Source organism: Nerophis ophidion, linkage group LG06, assembly GCF_033978795.1.
Source record: "Nerophis ophidion isolate RoL-2023_Sa linkage group LG06, RoL_Noph_v1.0, whole genome shotgun sequence".
Classification (NCBI taxonomy): domain Eukaryota; kingdom Metazoa; phylum Chordata; class Actinopteri; order Syngnathiformes; family Syngnathidae; genus Nerophis; species Nerophis ophidion.
Genome location: NC_084616.1, coordinates 42,397,859 through 42,425,234, shown reverse-complemented (window position 1 = coordinate 42,425,234; position 27,376 = coordinate 42,397,859). Strand labels below are relative to the sequence as shown.

At 39.8% G+C, this 27,376-nt stretch overlaps 1 protein-coding gene across 3 annotated transcripts in view; it reads right to left on the bottom strand.

Annotated features, from left to right (window-relative positions):
* Positions 1-23,046, bottom strand: part of rimkla (ribosomal modification protein rimK-like family member A) — a 79,465-nt gene extending 56,419 nt beyond the window's left edge. The window contains exons 1-2 of one of the 3 annotated variants that reach the window (XM_061903807.1): positions 22,221-23,046; positions 2,523-2,753 (exon numbers count right to left, since the gene is read on the bottom strand). In XM_061903807.1, coding sequence (XP_061759791.1) covers positions 2,523-2,753; positions 22,221-22,383 — 394 coding nt within the window. In that variant the 5' untranslated portion in view covers positions 22,384-23,046. Of the gene's footprint in view, positions 1-2,522; positions 2,754-2,926; positions 3,180-22,220 lie in introns of those variants that run through there. The other 2 variants (XM_061903809.1, XM_061903808.1) reach the window with 2 other exon arrangements.
* Between the last annotated feature and the right edge of the window lie 4,330 nt (positions 23,047-27,376).

The following is a 27,376-nucleotide window of genomic DNA, read 5'->3' as shown; positions in this document are numbered from 1 at the left end:
ACAAATCAATCAATCAATCCATGCTCATTTATATAGCCCTAAATCACTAGTTTCTATAGCCCTAAATCACTAGTGTCTCGAAGGGCTGCATAAGAATAATATTACACGTTGTAATGTCTGCAGATGTTCCATTCTCTCTGATTTCACATGGCCGATGGTTTATAACTGGCAGGAACAGATGTGATCCGCTGTGTCACATGGCTTTTTCCAGACACACTGATTTGCATCTTTTCAGTTGTCAGTTACAAAGTGAGAGAGTGGGAGAATGAGGGGAGGGGAACGAACACGCATGTTGGACAGGGTGGGGCGAGGGATAGCATATTTTATTTTGAAAAGTCATGAGGGGGCACGGGGTCAGGCAGCGAGGCTGTTACATAAGCTCTGTATCCACTCTGCATGGATCGCCTGGACTACTGTGAAGGGAGGCGAATGGAATGTAGGCCAAACAACCCCCCTTGCACCCCCCCACCAACTGTGACTGCGTCCTCACAAATTCGCTGCAACAGGGATTACAAGTGAAGTGTGTGCCATATGCTGTCAGGGCTTGTTTTGCCGAATAAATACATGTAATTTAAAACCACTGCACGGTTGTAATATCACATATACAATGAATGTGAATTTCCAAAAGCTGAATCTCAGAATAAACATGTTTTCAATATACTAATCCCCTTAGAAAGACATACACACACATATTGTGGACCTTTAACAAATGTTCCTGGATTGATTTTTATATACTGCTGGCCAGAAGAGGTGTGCTGAAGCGCACAAACCTTTTTGGATGTCGCTCAACTTGCCGTAGCTGACATTATTACTACCTCCTGTCCAAATGGACTTGAGCAATCCCCAGATACAATGCACATATGCCTCGGAAGAAAATGACATCAGAGTACGATGTAATTTCAGTTCAGTACGATGAGGCAATGCCACATTGTAGTGCCCAACCATTTTCTACCGCTTATTCCCTTTGGGGTTGCGGTGGGCGCTGGTGCCTACCTCAGCTACAATCGGGCGGAAGGCGGGTACACCCTGGACAGGTCGCCACATTATAGTGTTTTATTACTATTTATCTCCTTGCAGGAAAAATGTCAATGCCATGTGGGAATCCAGGAGTGTTTTGACTGAGAAGCCCAATTTTGCTGATTCTGAAAGAACCACGGTTTGAGTGTGAATCGATTACCGATGCTGCTGCTTAAGTGTGACACAAATGAACAAAGCAAGCTTACAAATTGCAGTTCACTCAGAATTTTAGTCTAACTTTTGAGCATTGACTACAATTATGTTGAATATATCACAGCATATCATAGCAATCTTAAAGTACTTTTCAAATACGGACCATACTGGCTCTGAGCTCACGTCACTCAATTCGGCATGTTATTTTCACAATTGAACCGAGACGGTGCTAATCACCGTGCTTGGGAATCGATACTGGTACTAAATAGTACCAATTTTCTGTACTTTTGTGTGTTTTCATGTGTTCATAAATGTTAAATTGTTCAATAATCAGTGAGCTGATAATAAATGTGCTGTCCAGTTGTTATATTTTGTTTTCTTACACTTCTGAGTCTCATTTTAAGTATTATATTGTAGACTTTACATGCAATGACTTTTTGGTGTTAAATACAGCTTTTTACCAACCTGGATGTTTCCTGTTGCTAGTTATAAATAAGTATGCTTTATTGTACAATATTGAGTTCTTTCAGCTTCTGCTTATTTTTAATTCTCTTATTGTTGTTTTGTCATAGTCTACAACAGGGGTAGGGAACCTATGGCTCTAAAGCCAGATGTGGCTCTTTTGATGACTGCACCTGGCTTTCAAATACATCTGAGCTGACATTGCTTAACACGATTAGTAATGAATAATTCCGCCAGTAATCGGTGTTAAAAATAACGTTTAACATATAAAACATTCTTATGCATTTTCATCCATCCATCCGTTTTCAACCGCACCTGTTCAATAAGTCACATCAATGGTAATAAGTCCATCCATCTATTCTCTACCGCTTGTCCCTTTTGGGGTAAGGGGGTTGCTGGAGCCTATCTCAGCTGCATTTGGGCAGAAGGCGGTGTACACCCTGGACAAGTCGCCACCTCGTCACAGGGCCAACACAGATAGACAGACGACATTCACACTCACATTCACACACTAGGGCCAATTTAGTGTAGCCAAAGAAGTATTTTATTTATTATTGGTTAGCTTCAGAATAAAAATGATATAAAATCTAAGACTTATACTCTAAAAATGTAGGTTTTACTTTAAAAAAATGCATGCATTTAGTTGTATTCAGTGTTAAAACATGAGATACGGCTCTCACGGTAATACACTTAAAAAAAAATTGGCTTTCATGGCTCTCTCAGCCAAAAAGGTTCCCGACCCCTGGTCTACAACCTTAAACAGTTGAACACTATCGAAGGCATTAACATTATATCTGAATTAATGCACAAATACGAATGAAATATATCTTGCGATCATTTTGTCTGCATGATAAAGTATCAAGTGATAAGAAATATATTTCAAGGTTTACCATAAGAAAAGGTGTCGGGCAGAGGCACGCCATGACCAGCTAGCTCCTGAAAGGTCCAGAACTTGTTGACACAGTTAAGTATAGCCTGAGGACGGTTAATGAGCCGACATCCCATCTTTTCCAGGTGGCGCAACACAGTGATGTCACTGTCTGACTGCACCCATGGTGTGGGCACTCGCACCACCACCACCTGTGGATATGATGTCACCGTTTCTTGATCTACTTGCAGGCCTGTGGGGGGAGAAGAAGATTTAAAAACATTGACATTGGGTAAACTCAATTGTTTGTAGTCTGATTTGAGCTTATTGTGGAGAGCGCCTACTCCTTTAAGTCTCCATGGAAGCACAGCCAGTAACCAACATCTGGTTTGGTGTCTCTACTTGCCACGTGTAAGAGTCACAAACCTCTAAAAGTGGCTGGTGATGTATTGTGGAGCCCATGGCCTGCTGCTGGAAAATGTGACCTTTTTCTGGCGGAAGGACTCTGTGAACACTCTCCAGTCATTGCCGCCGCTCAACTCTGTCTGCCAGTTGGCAGAGTTAAGTACGAGGAAGAGGCACTTAGTTACAAGGCTGGTAGTGTTAAGCTGTTTGGAGACGGCTACGGCTGATGATATGATTATGTACATGCTGCTCTTCTCCATTGACTATCCTGTTGTGCTGCCAGATCTTCTGTGTGCTGGACACAACAAACCCTCTTTTTTGTAATCAAACATATCCTGACAGCAGATCAATGTTTGTTTTTGTTAGTTTGCAAGCGCATAACCTCCAAAAACAACCCTTTGATGACATCATACAAGACTGTGGGGCCTCAGTACAGTTCAGTGAATGTGTTCACAGATTAAAATTGATGCCTGGCCTAACAACAGGGCTGGTTGACTGTGACAGCGACACACTGGGTGTAGACTCTATTGTGTTAAACATCACACGTCTGACTGAAAAAAAAAAAAAAACAGGCACGCACGGGGGTGCTGTTTGGGTCAGTGTCAACAAACAGCTCACATCAAAAGCCTTTTCAATGACAGTTTAGTGGAATTGTGGTCTCTATATAGACAGATGTTACAGCACATGATATGACCCAACAGATGGAATGAAGGCAAAACATGTGTACACACGAGTGCATGACATGGAGAGGGTGAAAAGTGGCTAAAGTCATTGGATAACAAAATAGTTACCATTTGGCATTGTCCTGAAACTTTTCAGAAAATGATAGGGGTGTAACGGTACACAAAAAATTTGGGTTCGGTACATACCTCGGTTTAGAGGTCACAGTTCGGTTCATTTTCGGTACAGTAAGAAAACAACAAAATATACATTTTTTTGGTTATTTATTTACCAAATTTGTAAACAATGGCATGATCCTTTTAACATTGGGAACACTATAATCATTCTGCCCACGTTAATCCACATTAAACTGCCTCTAGTTGTTGCTTTGATTAAATAAAATGAAAAAACCTTTCTTCTAACTATAAAAAGTGCAATATTAAACCGTTTCAAGTCATCATGCTTAATTTATTATACCATTTGAGATGCCTGTAGTCGATTTTTATTATGTAAATGTTATAATTTTATCAACATGTGATAGCAGGGACCCTGCCATTCAAAACTAGGCTGCTACATTACTAATGATTCATGTAGCTATAGCTGAAAAAATAGTACAATAGCAATAGGAGAGATTATTCATCCCTAAACACAATGGAGTTCAATGAAACAACAGACAGACAGGGCTTTGCTGCCCCTAACACACACACACACACACACACACACACACAAAGCAAAATGAGCTAACGTTACACTAAAAGCTAACTAGCCTTCACCTCAAGCCTATACTGTGAGCTAGCTGAGCTCCAGTTTAAGTTTCTAGAAGGTCAACGGGCTCATAGTGATGTTTGCAATAGTTGTGACTGGGAGGTGTTTTTTATAATTTGGGGAGTGTACCCTGTCCGCTGCTCACATGCTAAACACATATCTGCTCAACGCTGAAGCATTGACTACATGGCTCTGAATACGCACTGCTGATTGGCTTTGTATGTGACCAATCAGATGGTTGTGTGGGCGGGACAATGCTTGTTGCTGAGACAGAGGCAGAGAGCAGAGCAGCTTGTGAAGACTTCTGCTTACAAACTCGTTCGGTACGTCCGCGTGTCGAACCGAAAACCCCGTACCGAAACGGTTCAATACAAATACACGTACCGTTACACCCCTTGAAAATGAAGCACATTTTTTTGTTTTACTGTACCAGTTTTAATCTTCTCTGTTATCACGTAGTGGCTCGATTTGTCTCACTTCCTATGCTTCCTTTAATATGAGCCCTGGCCTTTTAAGAAATATGACTGCGAGGTTGCACAAAATGATAGCTTGGTGAGCACCGAAAGGATTAACTCCAAATGTCCAACTTCTAGTTTTTATTTTAGTTTAGAAAAGATTACTACTGATGGTTTAGTAGCAAAGTGTGAGGATTATTACAGAAGCACAAATGTAATAAAAAACAATTGATAGTTTTATTGCTTTATTATATACAGGGTATTCGTTGGGTCTTAAACTCTCTTAAAGGGTACCTATTATCTTAACTTATGTAATCTATTCATACCTGTTTGTGTGTAGTTGGGCTCTGCATAAGTCCTGAACATTTGAAATCAAACCATGGAGGAATGGTGGAGATATTTATAAAACAATATTGTCTTCCTTTGTGCGTCCTCCAAACGAGCTATTTGAAATTTGCCCAATTTGTGACGTTTTTCCCCAAGTGTGACGTTAGCAGATATCTCCATATACGAGCGAGGTTAACCACAAACAGATTTATGCGATTCCGCCATTGTAGTCTCACGCTGTATAAAATAAGCGCGTTTTTTTCCCACCTCTTGTTGTGGGGCAGATTGGCTCGTACATGCACATGCATCCTCTGCTGTTACCATTTCTATTACAAAGTAGCAGATAGTACAAACTTACATCTGTTTGTAGACTAAAATCTACAACATGGCTGGCGGAGCAAAGATGCAGTCAAAGTTGAGGCACGTAAAAAAGAGCGCCCACAAAACTTTGCATCTTTAAAAAAAGATGGTTAGAAAACGGCCTGAAGATTGTCTGTTAAACATAATGCATGCCGGATTTTGAATAAAGAACTACCAATACATGTTGTGTAGACCACTAAAAGTGTAGAAAAAAATCATAACATGACCCTTTTTAACACTAATCATTTCTATTTAACGCCTTAAAATGTCTTAAATTTAATCAATATCACATAAAAAGTCCTAAATACGTCAATGAAAGGTCTTAAAACTGTATTAGTTACTTTTAGTTTTAATAAATGCAGAAACTTCAATCTCACTTTTAAACGTTTTGATTTTTTCTATGTTACGGCAAACACTCCTCCAGTGATCATAATACATGTAAGAAATGTAGTTTCTTTGGAGGATACTGAATTTGAGAAGCGGCTCCACATGGTGTATGGAGATGGCCAGTTATCAGTTTGACCACCTTTGTGGCAACTAATTTTTCTGGTCGGCAGACTGAGCATCGAAAATAAAAATCAACATTTAAAAATTTAGCAGAAGAATCAGAACATAAAACCCTATTTCCCATCATATTGATGCCCAAAGACATTGGAATTCAATGGATGATTAGAAAAATAAATGTTGTGATGTTAGAAGTTAAACGGGAACCTTTTGCTCATTTTAAGCATATGTGGCACATTAATTTTAAAACACATGACGACGTTCACTTTTTAAAACTATTTTTTTACAACATCGCTGCTAACTACTCACTGCAGACTTTATGAGAGCCAACACACATAATAACCCTAACCCTAACCCTAACCACTGTGCAAGTTCAGCTGTCATTAGGATGCCCACTGCGAGGATGTTCATACATTCCCATTTAGATAAAGAATGACTCGAAAAGAGGGGGGAGGGATGTGGGGGGTTGGACCTAGCCTCTTTTTGTGTCATTGAAACCTTTCCGCGTCTAAAGTGGCTGTCAAAGTGTACCAACTTGTCGGAATACTTCCTTATCCTTCTACTTTCCAGGTGAGAGGCATGATCTATGATCTACAATAAAGTTTTAACGAACAAGGAAACAAGGAAGCAGCTCATCAGTAGTTCATGTCAACATTGGCACCTAAGCTTGTGCAGCTACAAGTAGTTTATTTGCGTTGGTGCTTATAATAACAATATCACTAATACTTGGTTAATATTCAAGTCACAAAATGTAAATGGAAGTATTTTAGGCGTTTTTTGGATGGTCTTTAATTGGGTTTTATGGGCAGAATAAAGGACCTCCCATTGGCTTTGCTGCAAGCGGACTTTTATTTATGGGTTAGAATGCAGTTTGAAAAAGATGCATCCGTTGTCATGTCTTTCATAATGATTGTGAACGTAAGGTAAAAAATCCCCAAAAAGTGCAGTTCCCCTTTATAAAGGCTTCTGGTGTTTCAGTTAGGGTAAGCATTTGGTTTTCCAATGTGAAAGAGCAGTAAATTCATATTCATGCAATTACTTGTGGGCCTCTGCAGAGAACCTGTTATTTTATTGTTAACTACACATTCACAATGCATTTTTTTGTTACTTGCATTGAACCAATAAAGCACAGTCCACCAAGTCAAATTCCTTGTGTGCTAAGCATACTTGGCCAATAAATTTGATTCTGATTCTAAAAATACTAATGTGAATAATTGTCTTGTGATGACACTTTGATCCAGAAATGGATTAGTTTATTTCTATTATTTGTTAGAAAAACATTGTTTTTTAAATTGGAAAAAAATTGGAGATTGACTACCACATCACTAAATTTTTCACTTCAACTTTTGAATTCCTAAGACCATTGCGTGAACAAACGAGGTGCAAAACAAGAAAGCAGCAGGCAGGATGTCTTTTGGTCTTCACGCGGAGGAGGGGAAAATTGTAAGCCATAAAAATACTACCCCCTAGTCCCCCCTCACTCCTCAAAATCTCTGTACACAAGCAAAGGGCTTCATGGTCACACCAAACCCATTCAACACTCACACAGTGCTCCGATTGTACTAGCACACACAAAGCAATGCAAGTGATGCTACAGTGGGAAGTGTCAGAGAGTTGTATCTCGGTTTCTGAGACACACAACTATGTTTTTGCTCCGTGTGTCTCCAATTACAAAGCAACTGTGTAGAAACCAGACAAGCAGCGGTCACCAGGAACACTGGTCTCGGCCATGAACCAAAACAAGATAGCTCCTCCCCCCTGTGTACCGGAACATCAAAGGATGGAGGGAAGGGCACTGTGACATTTTTATTTTTAAAAATTTAGATTTAAAAAGGCTAAAAAAGTTATTTTTAAGACAAAGCTTTGTGTTATCATTAGTCATTATGTTGTAGCCTGGCTCGTAGCCTATTGAGTTAGTTATTAATATTAACATTTCAGATATGTTTGTTCCACAACGTTTTTTTGCTCTGTTATTGCAGGTTGCTTCTGTTTATATTTAATTTCAACAATAAAAAAACAACCACCTCCTTTTAGAGATGGAAGGTGGAGGATGGGGGGTGTTAGGACTAAAGCATTGTTGTTCCATTTGCAACATGACACACATTATATGGATTCCATTACAATAAGATACCAACGAACGTTCACTGGTGGTTTCTAAGGCCCACATAGAAGCATGTAGCTCCAAATACAAACTTTACAGCGTATGTTGTAAGTCGATACACATCCAAAGCGCATTTTTTAACACGATCCTAAATGGATTCATACTTTGAGAATCTTAAAAAAAAATATATATATATATATATATATATATATATATATATATATATATATATATATATATATATATACACACAGTACAGGCCAAAAGTTTGGACACACCTTCTCATTCAATGCATTTTTTTATTTTAATGACTATTTCCATTGTAGATTGTCACTGAATGCCTCAAAACTATGAATAAAGACATGTGGAGTTATCCATCCATCCATCCATTTTCTACCTACCACTTGCCCCTTTTGGGGTCGCGCCGGTGTACTTAACAAAAAAAAAGTGAAATAACTGAAAACATGTTGTATATTGGTCTTCACGGTGGAAGAGGGGTTAGAGCGTCTGCCTCACAATACGAAGGTCCTGAGTAGTAAGGGTTCAATCCCGGGCTCGGGATCTTTCTGTGTGGACTTTGCATGTTCTCCCCGTGACTGCGTGGGTTCCCTCCGGGTACTCCAGCTTTCTCTCACCTCCAAAGACATGCACCTGCGGATAGGTTGATTGGCAACACTAAATTGGCCCTAGTGTGTGAATGTTGTCTGTTTACGTTTGAATCTGTGTTGGCCCTGCGATGAAGTAGCGACTTGTCCAGGGTGTACGCCGCCTTCCGCCCAATTATAGCTGAGATAGGCACCAGCGCCCCCCGCGACCCCAAAGGGAATAAGCGGTAGGAAATGGATGGATGGATGTTGTATATTCTAGTTTCTTCAAAATAGCTACACTTTGCTGTGATTACTTTTTTGCACACTCTTGCCATTCTCTCCATGAGCTTCAAGAGGTAATCACCTGAAATAGTTTTCACTTCACAGGTGTGCTTGAAGCTCATTGAGAGAATGCCAAGAGTGTGCAAAGCTGTAATCAGAGCAAAGGGTGGCTATTTTGAAAAAAATAGAATATAAAACATGTTTTCAGTTATTTCACCTTTTTTTGGTAAGTACATAACTCCACAGGTTTTCATTCATAGTTTTGATTCCTTCAGTGACAATCTACAATGTAAATAGTCATGAACATAAAGAAAACACATTGAATGAGAAGGTGTGTCCAAACTTTTGGCCTGTACTTTATATATATTTTTTGGCAAATTCATCCATCTATTCATCCATTTTCTATTGCTTATACATCTCGGGGTACCGAGGGGTGCTGGAGCTTAACTCAGCTGCACTGGGGCGGAAGGCGGGGTACACCCTGGACAAGTCGCCACCTCATCACAGGGCCATACACAGATAGACAGACAACATTCAAACCCACACACTAGGACAGGGATCAGGAACCTTTTTGGCTGAGAGAGCCAAAAAGCCAAATATTTTAAAATGTATTTCCGTAAGAGCCATATAATATTTTTTTTAACACTGAACACAACTAAACACGTGCATTTTTAAGTAAGACCAACATTTCTAGAGTATAATAGGTCTCTTATTCTTCATAATAATATTGTTATTCTGAAGATAACTGTGGAGGGGCATGGCCTGCGGGCCTGCAGCAAACTGGGGGTTGCCAGGACCGGCCTCGAAATCAGCGACAGGTGCGTAGATTGCCCACCTGGGCCTTGTTATCTAATCACCTGTCGCTCTGTTATTAGCAGCAGCCAGGAGGAGAGACGGAGTTGGAGCTGGAGCCAGAGCGCGAGCGAGAACGAAAGAGAAAAATACAATTGCTGGAAAGCAACTGAGAGACTTATTGAAAAATAAAACAATATTGTAACCCTGAAACAGGCTCTCATGTCAGTGCTTGGTGGTCTGAAGAACCCCCAGGTGGGCAAGCCCCACACTAACCAATAATAAATAAATAACTTCTTACCATTAACACAACTTCTTGAACAGGTGTGGTAGAAAACGGATGGATGGATTAAAAATGCATGAGAATGTTTTATATTTTGAACATTATTTTTAACACTGTAATGACAAGTGGAATTATTAATTACTTATCGTGTTAAGCAATGTCAGCTCAGTTTTATCCGAGAGCCAGATGCAGTCATCAAAAGAGCCACATCTGGCTCTAAAGCCATAGGTTCCCTACCCCTGCACTAGGGCCAATTTAGTGTTGCCAATCAATCTATCCCCAGGTGCATATCTTTGGAGGTGGGAGGAAGCCGGAATACCTGATGGCAAACCCCGCAGTCACGGGGAGACCATGCAATCTCATCACAGAAAGACCCCGAGCCCAAGGATTGAACCCATGACCTATGTACTGTGAGGCACACGCACTAAACCCCTGTTCCACCGTGCAAATTCTTATATATTTTTTAAGAATCTATTTTTGGATTAAAATCATTATTGTTACTTTTATAATTGTTTAGTTTTCTTTTTTATAGTATTATATTTGAATAAGTATTGTATTTGTGCTTAGGCCCGGGTCGATATTCGATAAGTCAATAAACTGAACTCTAGGAAAATTTAGTCGATAACTTTTCCAGTGTCAGTAATTGCCATGATAACCACTGTAAAAACCCCAAAAGTTAGTATCTCATCCATCCATTTTTTTTAATAAACTTGTAATCTATTTATTTATATCTGCACCTTATTGCTCTTTTATCCTGCACTACAAAAAGCTAATGCAACAAAATGTTGTTCTTATCTGTACCTTAAAGTAAAATTTGAATCACAATAAAATGGAGGTCTAAGTCTAAAAGTTAGTATTCCATCCATCCATTTTCTACTGTTTTTTACCAAATTAAATTAAAATGATCGGAAAACCGCGATTGATAACTGCACTTTGATAAACTTTGATAAAAGGATTAGCATTAGTATGTTAGCTATATTAAATGCTTAAATGACAACAAGCAACATTAACTCCTTTTCTAATTAAGAAATGTCACAACCAAATCTAAACTTGTATAAACACATAACTGTCTACACAACTAAAATACAGTATTCACATTGAACATAAAGGCTGTGGTGTATTTGCCCAAAGTGATCAATGACAGTTTTGAGTTGAAACAGACAGATGTCGTTCAACAGGGAGTGAACTCGCATGACATCACATAAACCGGAAGTGAAACAAACTCATCAACAAATTTGCATTCATCAAAAAAAATAATTCTAAAATGTTTGAAATAATATGACTCTTATGAATCCAGAACAATGTGGGATGTTTCCTCTGCCAAGAATGTACAAAATATTTTAGTGTGCATACAAATACTCTTTGAGCACATTCAAAAATACCGTGGTAATAATAATAATAACAGTGATAATTTTGGTCATAATTTATCTAATATAATATATATATATTACGGGTGTAATTGTACGTGTATTTGTATTTAACCGTTTCGGTATGGGGGTTCCGGGTTGGTGCGGAGGAGTACCGAACGAGCGGTTTGGTGCGGAGGAGTACCGAACGAGTTCCACACGAACATATAAAGTATTCTAAAGTCTTAACAAGCTGCTCCGCTCCATTCTGCCTCCATCTTTGTCTGTACACAGCACCCTGCATTGTCCCTCTCACACAACCATCTAATTGGTTACAACCATAGCGGTAACAAGCCAATCAGCAGTGCGTATTCAGAGCGAATGTCGTCAGCGTTTCAGCGTCAAGCAGATAGGTCTTTAGCACGGGAGCAACGGACTCTCCCCAAATTATATTAAACACTCCTAAGTCAACTACTTTCTAAACATCACTATGAGCCCGTTGATCTTCTAGAAACAAACTTCAGCTCAGCTCACTCGCAGTCCTGGCTTTAGGTGAAGGCTAGTTAGCTTTTAGCGTAACGTTAGCTCATTTTGCGTAGTTTGCGTGTGTGTGTGTGTGTGTGTGTATGTGTCACGGACAGTGTTGATTGAGGTGTGTTGAAGCATCAAAAAAGGACATTATATTAAATGAGTAGTTTCTGTCTCTGATAGTGTATATAATAATGTAAGTCCATCATAAAGCCTACATGAACTCCATGGTGTTCAAGGTTGAATAGTCTCTCCTATTGCTATTGTACTACTTTTTCAGCTATAGTTACATTAATCATTAGTAATGTAGCAGCCTGGTTTTGAATGGCAGGGTCCCTACTATCACATGTTAATAAAAATATAACATTTACATAATAAAAATCAACTACAGGCTTCCCCAATGCTGTAATAAATTAAGCATGATGAGTTGACTTTAGACTGTTTAATGTTGCACTTTTTATATGTAGAAGAAAAGTTATGTCATTTTATTTCATCCAAGCAACAACTTGAGGCAGTTTAATGTGGATTAACGTGGGCAGAATTATTATAATGTTCCCAATGTTAAAAGGATCAAGCCATTGTTTACAAATTTGGTAAATAAATGACCAAAAAAATTATATTTTGTTGTTTTCTTACTGTACCGAAAATGAACCGAACCGTGACCTCTAAACCGAGGTACGTACCGAACCGAAATTTTTGTGTACGGTTACACCCCTAATATATATGTATTACCATTTTATGAAACATTTTGTTTGTGTATGTTTGAGGGTCCCCTACCTCCTCTTTAACAGAGACAGGAATTATTGTATTGCTTTTGGTTGTAATTTTTTTTCAAGTGCAAAAATTTGCTAGAAGAGTATATTTTATTCTTATCATTTGCTTTTTTTATTTACCTTGGATAATTTAAAAGTTTACATTCCAATTACAATGTTAAAATACACCAGAAATACAAGTTTATTGCATTTGATATGATATGCTCTCATTATTAGTATATTACTCTGGATTATTATTTCATCAGTGGTTAATTTGGTCTCCCAAAAAATTGTGGCAATAATATTGCTTATCTACAATATTTGTGCGGATCAATATATCATCGGGCAAAATTTGTTATCAACCCAGGCCTATTTTTACTCAATTGCTTTGTTAATTTCTATCCTAAGTCCTATCTATTGTAAAGCTGGCCGTGAGTTTGAGTAGCTCTATTTTCTTTTAGTAGATAAACGTTGATAAACTGCAACAAAAAACAGCGCAATAAACAGCAATAACAGTGCAATCACATCTTTCATGTAATCGACAGTATCACTGTTTTCCTACATTTTTTTAAATCCATCCATCTATTCTGTACCACTTATTCCCTTTGGGCTCGCGGGGGGCGCTGGTGCCTATCTCAGCTACAATCGGGCGGATGGCGGCGTACACCCTGGACAAGTCGCCACCTCATCGCAGGGCCAACACAGATAGACAGACAACATTCACTCTCACATTCACATACTAGGGCCAATTTAGTGTTGGCAATCAAGCAATCCCCAGGTGCATGTCTTTGGAGGAGGGAGGAAGCCGGAGTATCCGGAGTGAACCCACGCATTCACGGGGAGAACATGCAAAGTTCACACAGAAAGATCCCGAGCCCGGGATTGAACCCAGGACTACTCAGGACCTTCGTTTTGTGAGGAAGACGCACTAACCCCTCTGCCACCGTGAAGACATTTTTTAAATTGATTTATTTATTTTCATAACATGGTCACTACTGCCTAGTTTTCCTTGTTGTATTCTTATTTTTACATTTATATTTTTAAATATTATTTTCTATTTTTATTCTTATTGTTATATTTTCCATTTTATTTTCTTGCATACCTCCATTGTTTACTTTTTAAATTATATCTCAATTCTGTACACTGCTGCTGGAAATTGTATTTTCCTGAGGGAAAGAAGAGGAGCTTTTATACATTACAACAATTGTGTTTAATCGAAAATCCATTTTCAATCGAATCGTCACCCAAAGAATCGGAATCGTATTATGAGATGACTAAAGTTTCTCAACTCTTGTATTGCAAGTATCACATTCTTTGATGTCACACATTTGCCGCTTCAGTGCGCATGATGCACGGTCGTCTCTGTGATGCTGATAGCCGTGCTTTCAACTGTATAACTCAAAGAGCTACAAGACTTGTTTCAATGTTGTGTGGCGTGTCATGCCCCTCTGTGCTACTTCATGTATGGAATGCAGAGGAGGGAGGTTGAAAGCAAGTGGCAGTGCACCATTTTTACAGCATCAATAATGTGTATTTTCTACATGAGGATGTACAAACAAGACACAGTACAATGGAAATTTTAAACATTAAATTGATCAGGATGCTAGTCAATGTCCAATTTATTACCTGCTCCAGTGCCCCCCCTCAACCCTGAAGGGAATAAGTAGTAGGAAATGGATGGACGGATTACATGTGTAAAAGTAACTCAACCACTATATTACACTCAAACAATAAAACAGGCTACTAGCCCTTATACTACAAACCCTGTTTCCATATGAGTTGGGAAATTGTGTTAGATGTAAATATAAACAGAATAAAATAATGTGCAAATAATTTTCAACCCATATTCAGTTAAATATACTACAAAGACAACATATTTCATGTTCAACTTGATAAACATTTTTTTTGTAAATAATCATTACTTTAGAATGTGATGCCAGCAACACGTGACATAGAAGTTGGTAAAGGTTGCAATAAATACTGATGAAGTTGAGGAATGCTCATCAAACACTTATTTGGAACATCCTACAGGTGTGCTTGCTAATTGGGAACAGGTGGGTGCCATCATTGGGTATAAAAACAGCTTTCCAAAAAATGCTCAGTCTTTCAGCTGCGTGAGCAAATAGTCAAACAATTTAAGAACAAAGTTTCTCAAAGTGCAATTGCAAGAAATGTAGGGATTTCAACATCTACGGTCCATAATATTATCAAAAGGTTCAGAGAATCTGGAGAAATCACTCCACGTAAGCAGCATAGCCGGAAACCAACATTGAATGACTGTGACCTTTGATCCCTCAGACGGCACTGTATCAAAAACCGACATCAATCTCTATAGGACATCACCACATGGGCTCAGGAACACTTCAGAAAACCACTGTCACTAAATACAGTTTGTAGCTACATCTGTAAGTGCAAGTTAAAGCTCTACTATGGAAAGCGAAAGCCATTTATCAACAACATCCAGAAACGTCGCCGGCTTCTCTGGCCCCGAGATCATCTAAGATAGACTGATGTAAAGTGGAAAAGTTTTCTGTGGTCTGACGAATCCACATTTCAAATTGTTTTTGGAAATATTTGACATTGTGTCATCCGGACCAAAGGGGAAGCGAACCATCTTGACTGTTATCGACGCAAAGTTCAAAAGCCAGCATCTGTGATGGTATGGGGGTGCATTAGTGCCCAAGGCATGGGTAACTTACACATCTGTGAAAGCACTATTAATGCTGAAAGGTACATACAGGTTTTGGAACAACATATGCTGCCATCTAAGCGCTGTATTTTTCATGGACGTCCCTGCTTATTTCAGCAAGACAAGGCCAAGCCACATTCAGCACGTGTTATAACAGCGTGGCTTCGTAAAAAAAGAGTGCGGGTACTTTCCTGGCCCGCCTGCAGTCCAGACCTATCTTCCATCAAAAATGTGTGGCACATTATAAAGCGTAAAATACGACAGCGGAGACCCCGGACTGTTGAACGATTGAAGCTCTACATAAAACAAAAATGGGAAAGAATTCCACTTTCAAAGCTTCAACAATTAGTTTCCTCAGTTCCCAAACGTTTATTGAGTGTTGTTAAAAGAAAAGGTGATTTAACACAGAGATGAACATGCCCTTTCCCAAGTACTTTGGCATGTGTTGCAGTAGTGAAATTCTAAGTTAATTATTATTTGCGAAAAAAATTAAGTTTATGAATTTGAACATTAAATATCTTGTCTTTGTAGTGCATTCGATTGAATATGGGTTGAAAATGATTTGCATTCCGTTTATATTTACATCTAACACAATTTCCCAACTCATATGGAAACAGGGTTTGTAAAAATGAGCATGTAATAAAAGTCACAGATAGGCCTCACTTGTCTCATTCTTTCTCCATTACATGTGTAAAAAGAAGCTAACACTAATGTAAAAAAAAAAAAAAATGTATTTCCAACCTCCAATCCTGCTCATAAACAAGAACAACCATATTTGTGAAGATTAAGAAGCCTCATTTTGCACACAAACAAAAACTCCAATCTTTATCAAAAGTCAATTCAATTTCCTTTATTTAAACCAGGTAACAACTCACTGAGATTAAAATCTCTTTTTTAAGAGTCACCTGACAAAGAGGGCGGCACAAACAAAGTTACAATAATAACTAGAAGACAATACAACAGAACAACAACAGTCATACCACAACGGTTTAAAAATAATTTTAAACGATTAAGTAATAATTCAATTTAAAAGCAAGGACATTTCCCAAGAGAACTGGACTTAAACTCCATATTGGATTGTTGTTAAATCTAATGTAACAGCTAAGTTGTGTTAGTGTTATTAGTTTCAGATCGTCATAAGGGTGATGCATTTATCATCACTTCGTTGTGAAACCGCTCTTAGAATGCCCCTCCAAACAAATCATGAGACGTGAAATGCCTCTCACCTTGTTGAATGCTGGGTTTGTCTGTGCGCGAGAACCTAAATGTGTGTAAACGCGTACTTTTATGGAAGCTCCTGTAGACAAACCACACCAATTAATGTCCTTGTAAGTTGATGCTGTGCTCAACTGGACCATGACCGAACCCTGCCAATCAGTAATCCTGTTTGTAGTTTAGTTTAGCATGTAAACACTAATTTCTACATCCTATGTCCTAATTGGATTCCTGGAACTTTGCTGCATCTACTGTACGTGTCTATATACTCTAGGTGTAAGGGTAATATATTACCTGGTTGGAAAATCTACGTGTAATGGAATGTGCACAGACAAGGGCCACTGTGAACCTGAAGACCTCCAGTGATAAAGTAAGCGTCCTACAAGTATGAGTAATCCATCCACTGGCGTTTAATCTGTGCAGTCAGAGCTCAGGAGACATTGGGTCATTATCGTCACCGGTGTCCCACTGGGTGTGAGTTTTCCTTGCCCTTATGTGGGCCTACCGAGGATGTCGTAGTGGTTTGTGCAGCCCTTTGAGACACTAGTGATTTAGGGCTATATAAGTAAACATTGATTGATTGATTGATTTGCTATATGCGCTTGGATGGATTACAGCTAACGCTAACTGTCTTGCTCCAGTTGTGTGCAAACAGGTATAGACGGTGCTCCACCTGGCTGGGGATAACATTAACCGACGGAAGCAAAACAATTAACACAATTAGCTCTGCAAAAGAGGTCATGTCATTGCATGAGTTTGTCTTCAGGACTTAATGTTTGTGGTCTACCTCTATGTAGTGCTATAAGAAATTCAAACATTCTTTAGAAAACATTGTTTTAACCCTAACCAGAACTCTTGGTCTGATTTGTCGAACATTTGAAATCAAATAATGGCGGCATGGCAGAGATATTTGTAAAACAATCTTGCCTTTGACCAGACTTGTTTCAAACGAACCATTTGGAATTTGAAACTTCAGTGAATATCTCTACATATGGTAGCAGTTTACCCAAAGAGCTTTGCGCGAGTCCCCCATTTTTATTCAGTTGTAGTCAGTAAGTTGCTTCTTTTTCTCTATCCTCTTGTTGTGGGGTAGACTGTCTCATACATTTCCATGCATTCCATGCTACTGCCATTTTTCATCAAAAGTAGCATATAGTTCTATTTTACATCTGTCAGTTGACTCAGTATGGAAGCACTAAAAACCACAACATGGCACGTAAATAAGACTGCCGACAAAACGGCACATTATGTAAGGACATTCAGAAGGCGTCTTGGAGATGGTCTGTAAAAATGTAATCTAAACAAAGAACTACAATTACATATTATGTAGACCAGAAGGAAGTGATTTTAATAAGGGATTACAATATGGGGGGGAACTTGGAAGTCAAACCACTTTTTCTTTGGATCTTTAGATGCATGAACAAAAGTAACATTGTACTGTGCTTATATGTGTTGAATCCCGTCAGAGCAGAAAGTGTATGTTCTTTAATATAATCAGTAGCACATGATAGCGCTGAATGAAAAGTGTGAACAGTTAATACAATACCGTGCCTTGCTGGCCATAACTGTGCAAGTTAGGGCTGTAACTATCAATTATTTTAGTAATTGAGAAATGTAATGATTAGTTTGTTTCATCAATCGAGTGATCAGATAAAACACACTTTATAGCCTCAATGCATATTTTTGGTAAAATTGTTTGAACAAATAATTTTTCTGCTTGCCACCATCTTAATTTTTTTTCTGATTAATGCGTATCATCAAAATCCAAAATGCACTTTTACCATGTCTGCATTAAGAACAAAAAAATTATCTAAAAAACAGTCGCCCCAGTCTGAGTTCAAAAGAGCTTTGGAGCCGTTTTTTGTCCAGGATGTGCATTGCTGCATTCATCTTTCCCTCTATCCTGACTGGTCTTCCAGCACTTAATAATGTAACTATGCTCGTACGTAAGACGTGCACAGGTAGTAGCTTTGTGTGTTGTAAGCTAACATTAGATATCATTGACTATATAGCCTACAATAACAACAAGACTGAGAATTGTTAGTTGTTTATTTGGGCCTGATTTTGTGTACGTGTTGACGAGATAGCCAATGTAATCAGTAATTGCGAAAAACAGACATTTCCAAGAAATATTTACCCTTTGCTGGTAACATGTCTTTTCAACATACTTTGTTTTGAAAAATGTAACTGTGAGCTGGTTGCAAACAGCCCATTTAATGTGCTAATTGAGACACACACACATCTCTCATCCAGTGACACTAGTCCACTTTACACCGCCCTGATGAATTCCATCTGTGTGTGTTGCTTAGGCACCTACTGTCACCATCACATGATGGAGCACAAGTCAGCATTCTGAAAATGTGCTTTCATAACAGTCAAAAAACACAAAGTGAAATGGTCTTCTTTGCTGCAATATCACAACACAGCAATTGTTTCCTATTTGACAAACCATGCTCTTGTTTGCCATCTTTTACTTGATAGGAGTATGAGCGAAATCAATGGGCTGCTTGTGTTTATCAAATATTTGATGCGTTTCATATGGTTTTTGTGTACCATATAAAAACATAAAAATATAAACACCATTTGTGTTCGGATATTTCTCTTTGCCAAGAGCTCAAACCACGCGTAAATGTTTTTGTGTGTCCGTATGCGGAGTAAAACTTAGGGAACAAACTGGACTTAGAGCACAAGCAATGTCAAACAATCGATTGATTTAAACTACTATACAAGCATCGGGTCTGGTTCAAATATAGAGATGAGGGTCTTTAATTTAACCTGCTGTTGTACTCTGTATTAAAGTGCTAACATGCGCTGAATTATTTCCTTACCGTTATTGCTTTGTTGTCTATTACCATTGTTGATATTTTGTCTATTACCATTGTTGGTATTGTTCATTATTCCTACATTGTTTATGCAAACTATTGATACAGTAACAATTATTGTTACCTGTGGTAATGTCACCATGATACAACATCCATCCTTTTTCTACCGCTTGTCCCGTTCGGGGTTGCGGGGGTGCTGGAGCCTATACCAGCTGCATTCGGGCGGAAGGCGGGGTACACCCTGGACAAGTTGCCGGCTCATCGCAAGGCCAACATAGATAGACAGACAATATTCAAACACTAGGGCCAATTTAGTGTTGCCAATCAACCTATCCCCAGGTGCATGTTTTGGGCGGTGGGAGGAAGCCGGAGTACCCGGAGAGAACCCACCCAGCATTTGTATTTTAATCCTCAAACAAAGTAACAGTGAAACTCAATGTATTAATCACTGAATTGAGAACTGGGGGGGGGATTATATCAATCAATCGATCACTCAATCAATCAATCAATCAATGTTTACTTATATAGCCCTAAAACACGAGTGTCTCAAAGGGCTGCACAAGCCCCAACGACATCCTCATTATGGATAACAAATTTCAGGCAAAACTGGACCATCATGCATACATACTGTACATTACCTTTTGCATTATATACATTTATGGTTGTATTTTTATACATACAGGTTCTTTTAGACAGCTGGATTGGAGGGGAAACAAGCTTACTTCCCATAGACCAGTGGTTCTCAAATGGGGGTACGCATACCCCTGGGTGTACTTGAAGGTATGCCAAGGGGTACATGAGATTTTTTCAAAATATTCTAAAAATAGCAACAATTCCAAAATCCTTCATAAATATATTTATTGAATAATACTTCAACAAAATATGACTGTAAGTTCATAAACTGTGAAAAGAAATGCAACAAGGCAATATTCAGTGATGACAACTAGATTTTTTTGTGGACATGTTCCATAAATATTGATGTTAAAGATTTATTTTTTTTGTGAAGAAATGTTTAGAATTAAGTTCATGGATCCAGATGGATCTCTATTACAATCCCCAAAGAGGGCACTTTAATTTGATGATTACTTCTATGTGTAGAAATCTTTATTTATAATTGAATCACTTGTTTATTTTTCAACAAGTTTTTAGTTATTTTTATATCTTTTTTTCCAAATAGTTCACGAAAGACTACTACAAATGAGCAATATTTTGCACTGTTATACAATTTAATGAATCAGAAACTGATGACATAGTGCTGTATTTGACTTCCTTATCTCTTTTTTTCAACCAAAAATGCTTTCCTCTTATTAGGGGGTACTTGAATTAAAAAAATGTTCACAGGGGGTACATCACTGAAAAAAGGTTGAGAACCACTGTCATAGACTGAATAATCAATAACAGGGGTGTCAAACGTACGGCCCGCGGGCCGGATCAGGCCCGCAAACAGGTTTTATCCGGCCCGCGGGATGAGTTTGCTAAGTATTAAGTTAACCTGAAAATTTTTAATGAAAGAAACAGCTTTTCTACGTGTGTCTACTGGATGTTGCAATGGCAATTCTTTGTATCTCTGTAGATCTCTGCCGACCCCTCCCTTTTTCCGTATTTCAGTGCCTCTCCCAGAAATCTCCCCAGAATAACATTCTCAGTTATTCACCCGGACAACAATATTGAGGGCGTGCCGTGATGGCAATGCCTTAAACGTCCTCTTGACCCCGTCGTCGCTTCCGCTTTAATACTATGCTATCTGATTGCCAGCCCGCCACATCTAATGTGCGGCTGCTCACTCAACGTGCAAGCGACTGCAAGGCATACTTGTTCAACAGCCATACAGGTTACACTGAGGTTTGTGATATAAACAACTTTAACACTCTTACTAATATGCGCCACACTGTGAACCCACACCAAACCAGAATGACAAACACATTTTGGGAGAACATCCGTACTGTAACACAACATAAACACAACAGAACAAATACCCAGAATCCCATGCATCCCAAACTATTCCGGGCTACATTATACACCCCCACCCCTCATTGCGTCTGTTGAAGTGGGTGGGGTTGGGGTATGGGGGGTTTGATGGTAGCGGGGTGCTATTACCCGCAACATGTAAGTGTAAAAAAACAACATTATGATTTTTACATTTTCAGAATGTGCTTCTTCTATTTTTAAACACAGAAAACAATCCGAAGGTGTCTTTATTTTTAAGTTATCGTGCAGGGATATTCCCAGTCCGGAACCACTTGGGAGTAGATTTTTCTCCATGTGGCCCCTGATCTAAAATGAGTTTGACACCCCTGCTCAGTAACATAACCACATCGCACGCATTTTCCATTCTGATTTTTTTATGATTTTATTAAAGGTATTAGCAGGGGAGAAGCCTGCAAATTTTCGGTGAGTAGGCGCATGGAAAGGGCTATTTAGATTAGGGCTATATAAAAAATATATATATGCATATATTATATGTATACATATATATATATAAATATAAAAAATCATATATATATATATATATATATGTATATATCCATCCATTTTCTACCGCTTATTCCCTTTCGGGGTCACGGGGGGCGCTGGCGCCTATCTCAGCTATATGTATATATGCTATATTAAAAATAAACATTGATTAAAAGTAGGTTAGGCGGCCACACATTTGCTTACACTTCGCCTCCTTGGTCGCAGGCGCACCGGGGCCAGCCCCCCGCTGTCCCCGCTCCGCCCCCCAGACAATAACGGCTAGCTTGTAGCATCGAGCACCGCCTGACTCCGGAGGTTTACCCCGACCAAACCGTACATTCGACTCCTTCTTAAAACCGTCACTTTGCACAAGTACAACGAGAGTATATTTACCCAGTTGCCCCTCGCTGATGGTGAGCACGATCTGATCCATGAGGAGAGAGCGGAATTCCACATCCTCCTCCGCGCAGCGCTCCTTCAATGCCCGCAGGATCTGAACTTGGGGATACTCCTGGCTGATACGCCGGTCGGTCACGAACCAAAGACGGGAGCACATTTTTTTTTTCAGAAGGCTTGTGATTCCCAGATAATATATATATATATATATATATATATATATATATATATATATATATGTATATATATATATATATATATATATAAAAACAAGTCCAACGGAGTTGCTGCGCGGGAGGAGGGGAGGCTCCGGGGGTTGGGCAGCAGCGGAAAATAGCACCGGGATGCTCGCACAATGGAGAGCTGGCGCGACTACTGAAGAGAACCGCCAGTGGAGAGGCGAATTAGCCAGGAAGAATAGTCTTCTCTATCCCCTTTGTTTGCCTTCATTTGTCACCATTTAGTAAGCTACACACTGCCGGACTACACGTCGCGTGGCACTTTGTCGACCAAAAAAACAAGCTAGCTCCCGAACAAAAGTATCCCTGAGAAAGTACCGGCTCTTTGGCGCCGAGAACCGCGCGACCGTCGGTGCTCGGTAGGGTGAGGCGGGAGGTGGCGCAGCGGCGGGGGGGGCGGGGGGCTCCGCTATCCACGCCGTGCTGGTGCTGAAAAGTGCACGCCGGTTTATTGTCGTGCGATGTATACAACTCTCCTCCGCGTGCACAAGCCGGGGACTGCCCCACAAATAAAAAAATAAAAAAAACCTGCTGATGGCCAGCTGTCAGCCAATAGGAGAGCCGGGACCGTGTCGCTGACCTAACGGTGTGCGGAAAAAGTGGGCGGGAGTGATGTTACGCGGACCAATAGAAGGCGTAGACGTCACAGACACACACAAAAGGGGCGGGGTCTAATGGAGGGCGCGACGTTAAGGCGTGAAACAGTGCGTGAAGACTCCAGCGCGCGCTCTTCCTCCAGAACGGTGCGAGCAAGGCGAGGCCAGGCTCTGGCGGACCATTGCCGCTCAAGGCGAGAAATCAAAACACGTCCATTTAACATGTTGTCCTTTTAACATCATGTCCTAACAAAACACAAAAAAAGTCACGCAGACCAATGGGAGGCGGAGACGTCACACATACACACAAAAGGGGCGGAGTCTAATGGAAGGCTAGGCGTGAAACAGTGCGTGAAGACTCCAGCGCGCGCTCCTCCTCCAGAACCGGTTCAGACCAGACGGTGCGAGCAAGGCGAGGCGAGGCTTTGGCGGACCATCGCCGCTCGAGGCGAGAAATCAAAACACGTCCATTTAACATGTTGTCCTTTTAACATCATGCCCAAACAAAACACAAAAAAGGGACCGTTTTTAACTATTAAGCTCAGCAGCAGTGTTGGATTGTAAATATGTTTTCTTTGCCCCCAGTTGGCTACGGAAAGGCAGAAAGGTCAAAAGTGGCCAGAGAGAGCTGATGATGGTAGGCGACAATCTCACTGGAGGAGGAAGAGGGGGAGGAGGAAGGGGGAGGGCCGAGCCAAACACATTCTTTCCTTCCACCAACAATCCCTGCTGCAGTTGCATCATCCCAGCATCTTTCTTGTGCTTCATAACAACCACTTGAACAATGCACTCCTGACAACCTACATGTAATGGCAATAAATGACACAACGCAAAAATGTGTTTTGGATTCATTGGGAAAACATTAAAAGAATATATATTTTCTATAAAAATTGTACAGCTTTTTTGCAGAATACCGGCTCTTTAAAAAAAAACGTTAATCGCAAATCGAATATTTTAAATCAAATACTTAAAAAGGATACACATTTCAAAGTGTGTCCTTCGTGTAGAAACTCTCACAAAATTCAATTTAAGGATACAGCGACCTCTCGTGGTCGACTTGCAACTGATGATTTGCTTAAAGGCCTATTGAAACCCACTACTACCCACCACGCAGTCTGATAGTTTATATATCAATGATGAAATATTAACATTGTAACACATGCCAATACGGCCTTTTTAGTTTACTAAATTACAATTTTAAATTTCCAGGGATTTTCGTCTTCGAAACGTCGTGTAATGATGACGTGTACGCAAGACGTCACAGGTTTTTAGGAAGTATGAGCGCTGCACACACACACAATTAAAAGTGGTCTGCTTTAACAGCATAATTACACAGTATTTTGGACATCTGTGTTGCTGAATCTTTTGCAATTTGTTCAATTAATATTGGAGAAGTCACAGTAGAAAGATGGAGGTGGGAAGCTTTAGCCTTTTGCCACACAAACACACGGTGATTCCTTGTTTAAAATTCCCGGAGGTGAAACTCCACTATGGATCAGAGCGCGGTCAAGCCAGCATGGATCCCTACCAAATGTCATTCAGCAGGTTTCGGTGAAAAAATCGTGGTTAAAAAGTCAGTTCTTACCGGAGAAAAGCTGAGCTTGTGCCGTCCATAGCTGCCGTCGACTCCCCTGAGACACTGCACGTCAAGACACCCGTGGAGACACCCCTCCGACTATCAGGTACTATTAAACTCACTAAAACACTAGCAACACAATAGAAATATAAGGGATTTCCCAGAATTAACCTAGTAAATGTGTTTAAAAACATCGGAATTCGTCCCAATGCAATCGCGTTTTTATTTTTCTAGTCCGTCGCCATCAATATCCTCAAACACAAATCTTTCATCCTTGCTCAAATTAATGGGGAAATTGTCGTTTTCTCGGTCCGAATAGCACTTTTTGTTGGAGGCTCCCATTAAAAACAATGTGAATATGTGAGGAGCCATCACACGGGTGACGTCATCGTCTGCGACTTCCGGTAGAGGCAGGGCATTTCTTTTGGCACCTAAAGTTGCGTACTTTATCGTGGATGTTCTCTACTAAATCCTTTCAGCAAAAATATGGCAATATCGCGAAATGATCAAGTATGACACATAGAATGGACCTGCTATCCCGTTTTAATAAGAAAATCTCATTTCAGTAGGCGTTTAACTATGGCGTTGAGTTGAGTTGAGTTAGAGTTTATTTTGAGCCGGATTAATCTGCAACACCTGCTGTTCTTGTGCACTTTTCTAATGCCTCTTGAGACAGTTGTGATTCAGGGCTATATATCAAACGTTTTAAATAAAATATTTAAAATGATACACCATTTAAAGGCCTCCTGAAACCCACTACTACCGACCACGCAGTCTGATAGTTTATACATCAATGATGAAATATTAACATTGCAACACATGCCAATACGGCCTTTTTAGTTTACTAATTTGCAATTTTAAATTTCCCGCGAGTTTCTTGTTGAAAACGTTGATGAAAAATGACGCGTACGCGTGATGTCACGGAATGTAAGGAAATATTAGCGCTGCACCAAACACGACTAAAAGTCGTCTCTGTTCATGGCATAATTACACAGTATTTTGGACATCTGTGTTGCTGAATCTTTTGCAATTTGTTCATTTAATAATGGAAACTATAAAGAACAATGCTGTTGGTGGAAAGCAGTGGATTGCAGCTGTCTTCAGCACTGAGACCCAGCCAGTGTTTCTTTGTTTGTTGAAATGGTCAAGCGAACATGTTTTCTCTACGTCAACCAGCATGTTTTTGGATGGGGAAATTGTGATCTATATCTTACCGGAGACTGAGATTGAGCTTGGCTCCTCGGTTTCTCTCTGAGACACTGCGTGGTAACCCCGGCCATCTGACCTCGAGGTATGCGTTTACAATCTTTAAAATCTCACTAAAACACTATTAAAAGAATAAGCAGTTAAGGGATCTTCCAGAATTATCCTAGTAAATGTGTCTAAAAACATCTGAATCGCTCACAATGCAATCGCCTTTTTTTTCAACTTTATTTATTAATTTTTTTTTCTAGTCCTTTGCTATCAATATCCTCTGCTACGAATCTTTCATCTTTGCTCAAATTAATGAGGAAATTGTCGTTTTCTCGGTCCGAATATCATTTTTTGTTGGAGGCTCCCATTATAAACAATGTGAGGATGTGAGGAGCCATCACACGGGTGACGTCATCGTCTGCGACTTCCGGTACAGGCAAGGCTTTTTTATTAGCGACCAAAAGTTGCGAACTTTATCGTCAATGTTCTCTACTAAATCCTTTCAGCAAAAATATGACAATATCTCAAAATGATCAAGTATGACACATAGAATAGACCTGGTATCCCCGTTTAAATAAGAAAATCTCATTTCAGTAGGCCTTTAAAGTGTGTCATTTGTGTTGAAACCATCACAAAAATAAATTTAAGCTACGGCGACCTTTTGTGGTAAATTTGCAAATGACCACTTGCTGACCTATGGCGTTCGGATTAATTTGCAACACCTACGGTTCTAATTTATGCAGTTTTTTTCTATTTCCCTTGAGACAATTATTATTTAGGGGTATATATATCAAGCGTTTTAAATAAAATATTTAAAAGGATATACAATTTAAAGTGTGTCATTTGCGTTGAAACCATCACAAAATTCAGTTTAAGGCTACAGCTACCTCTCGTGGTCAATTGAAAATGACGACTTGTTTAACTATGGCGTTCAGATTAACCTGCAACACATACTTGCCAACCCTCCCGGATTTTCCGGGAGACTCTCAAAATTCAGCGCCTCTCCCGAAAACCTCCCGTAATAAATTTTCTCCCGAAAATCACCCGAAATTTAGCCGGAGCTGGAGGCCACGCCCCCTCCAGCTCAAACATGCACAGTTCGAAGCTTGAAAAGGAGGATTGCAGTCGGATCTGACGGCATTTAAAGTCATTTTTAAAAACGACTGCTAATCCTCCTCCTTTTCATCCGGACGACCGCGGAGAATTAAAGTAGGAACCCTCCGGAGGCAGAAGTTCATTAAGAGGGGCGGACTCGCCGGCTCTCAGCCATGTTTCCGTCACACAGAGGAAGTCAAGTCTGCGGGAAGTGAAGAAATCCTTCAGGATAAACGTTTTGTTTGTCAAAGATCTTGCGTTCACAAGACCAAACCTGGCGGGGGAGAGGAGCCACGAGGCGGGAAAGGAAGGCAGGATACCGGCCAGGTGAAAAAGCTGACTGGGACGTCGAAAAACCAACGTCGAAGTTGATCCTTTCAGTGGGAGAGGGGCAAAGATCCAACAGTGTTTGGCGGTCATACGCAAGCAGTGAGCTGACAGAGACGAAAATAG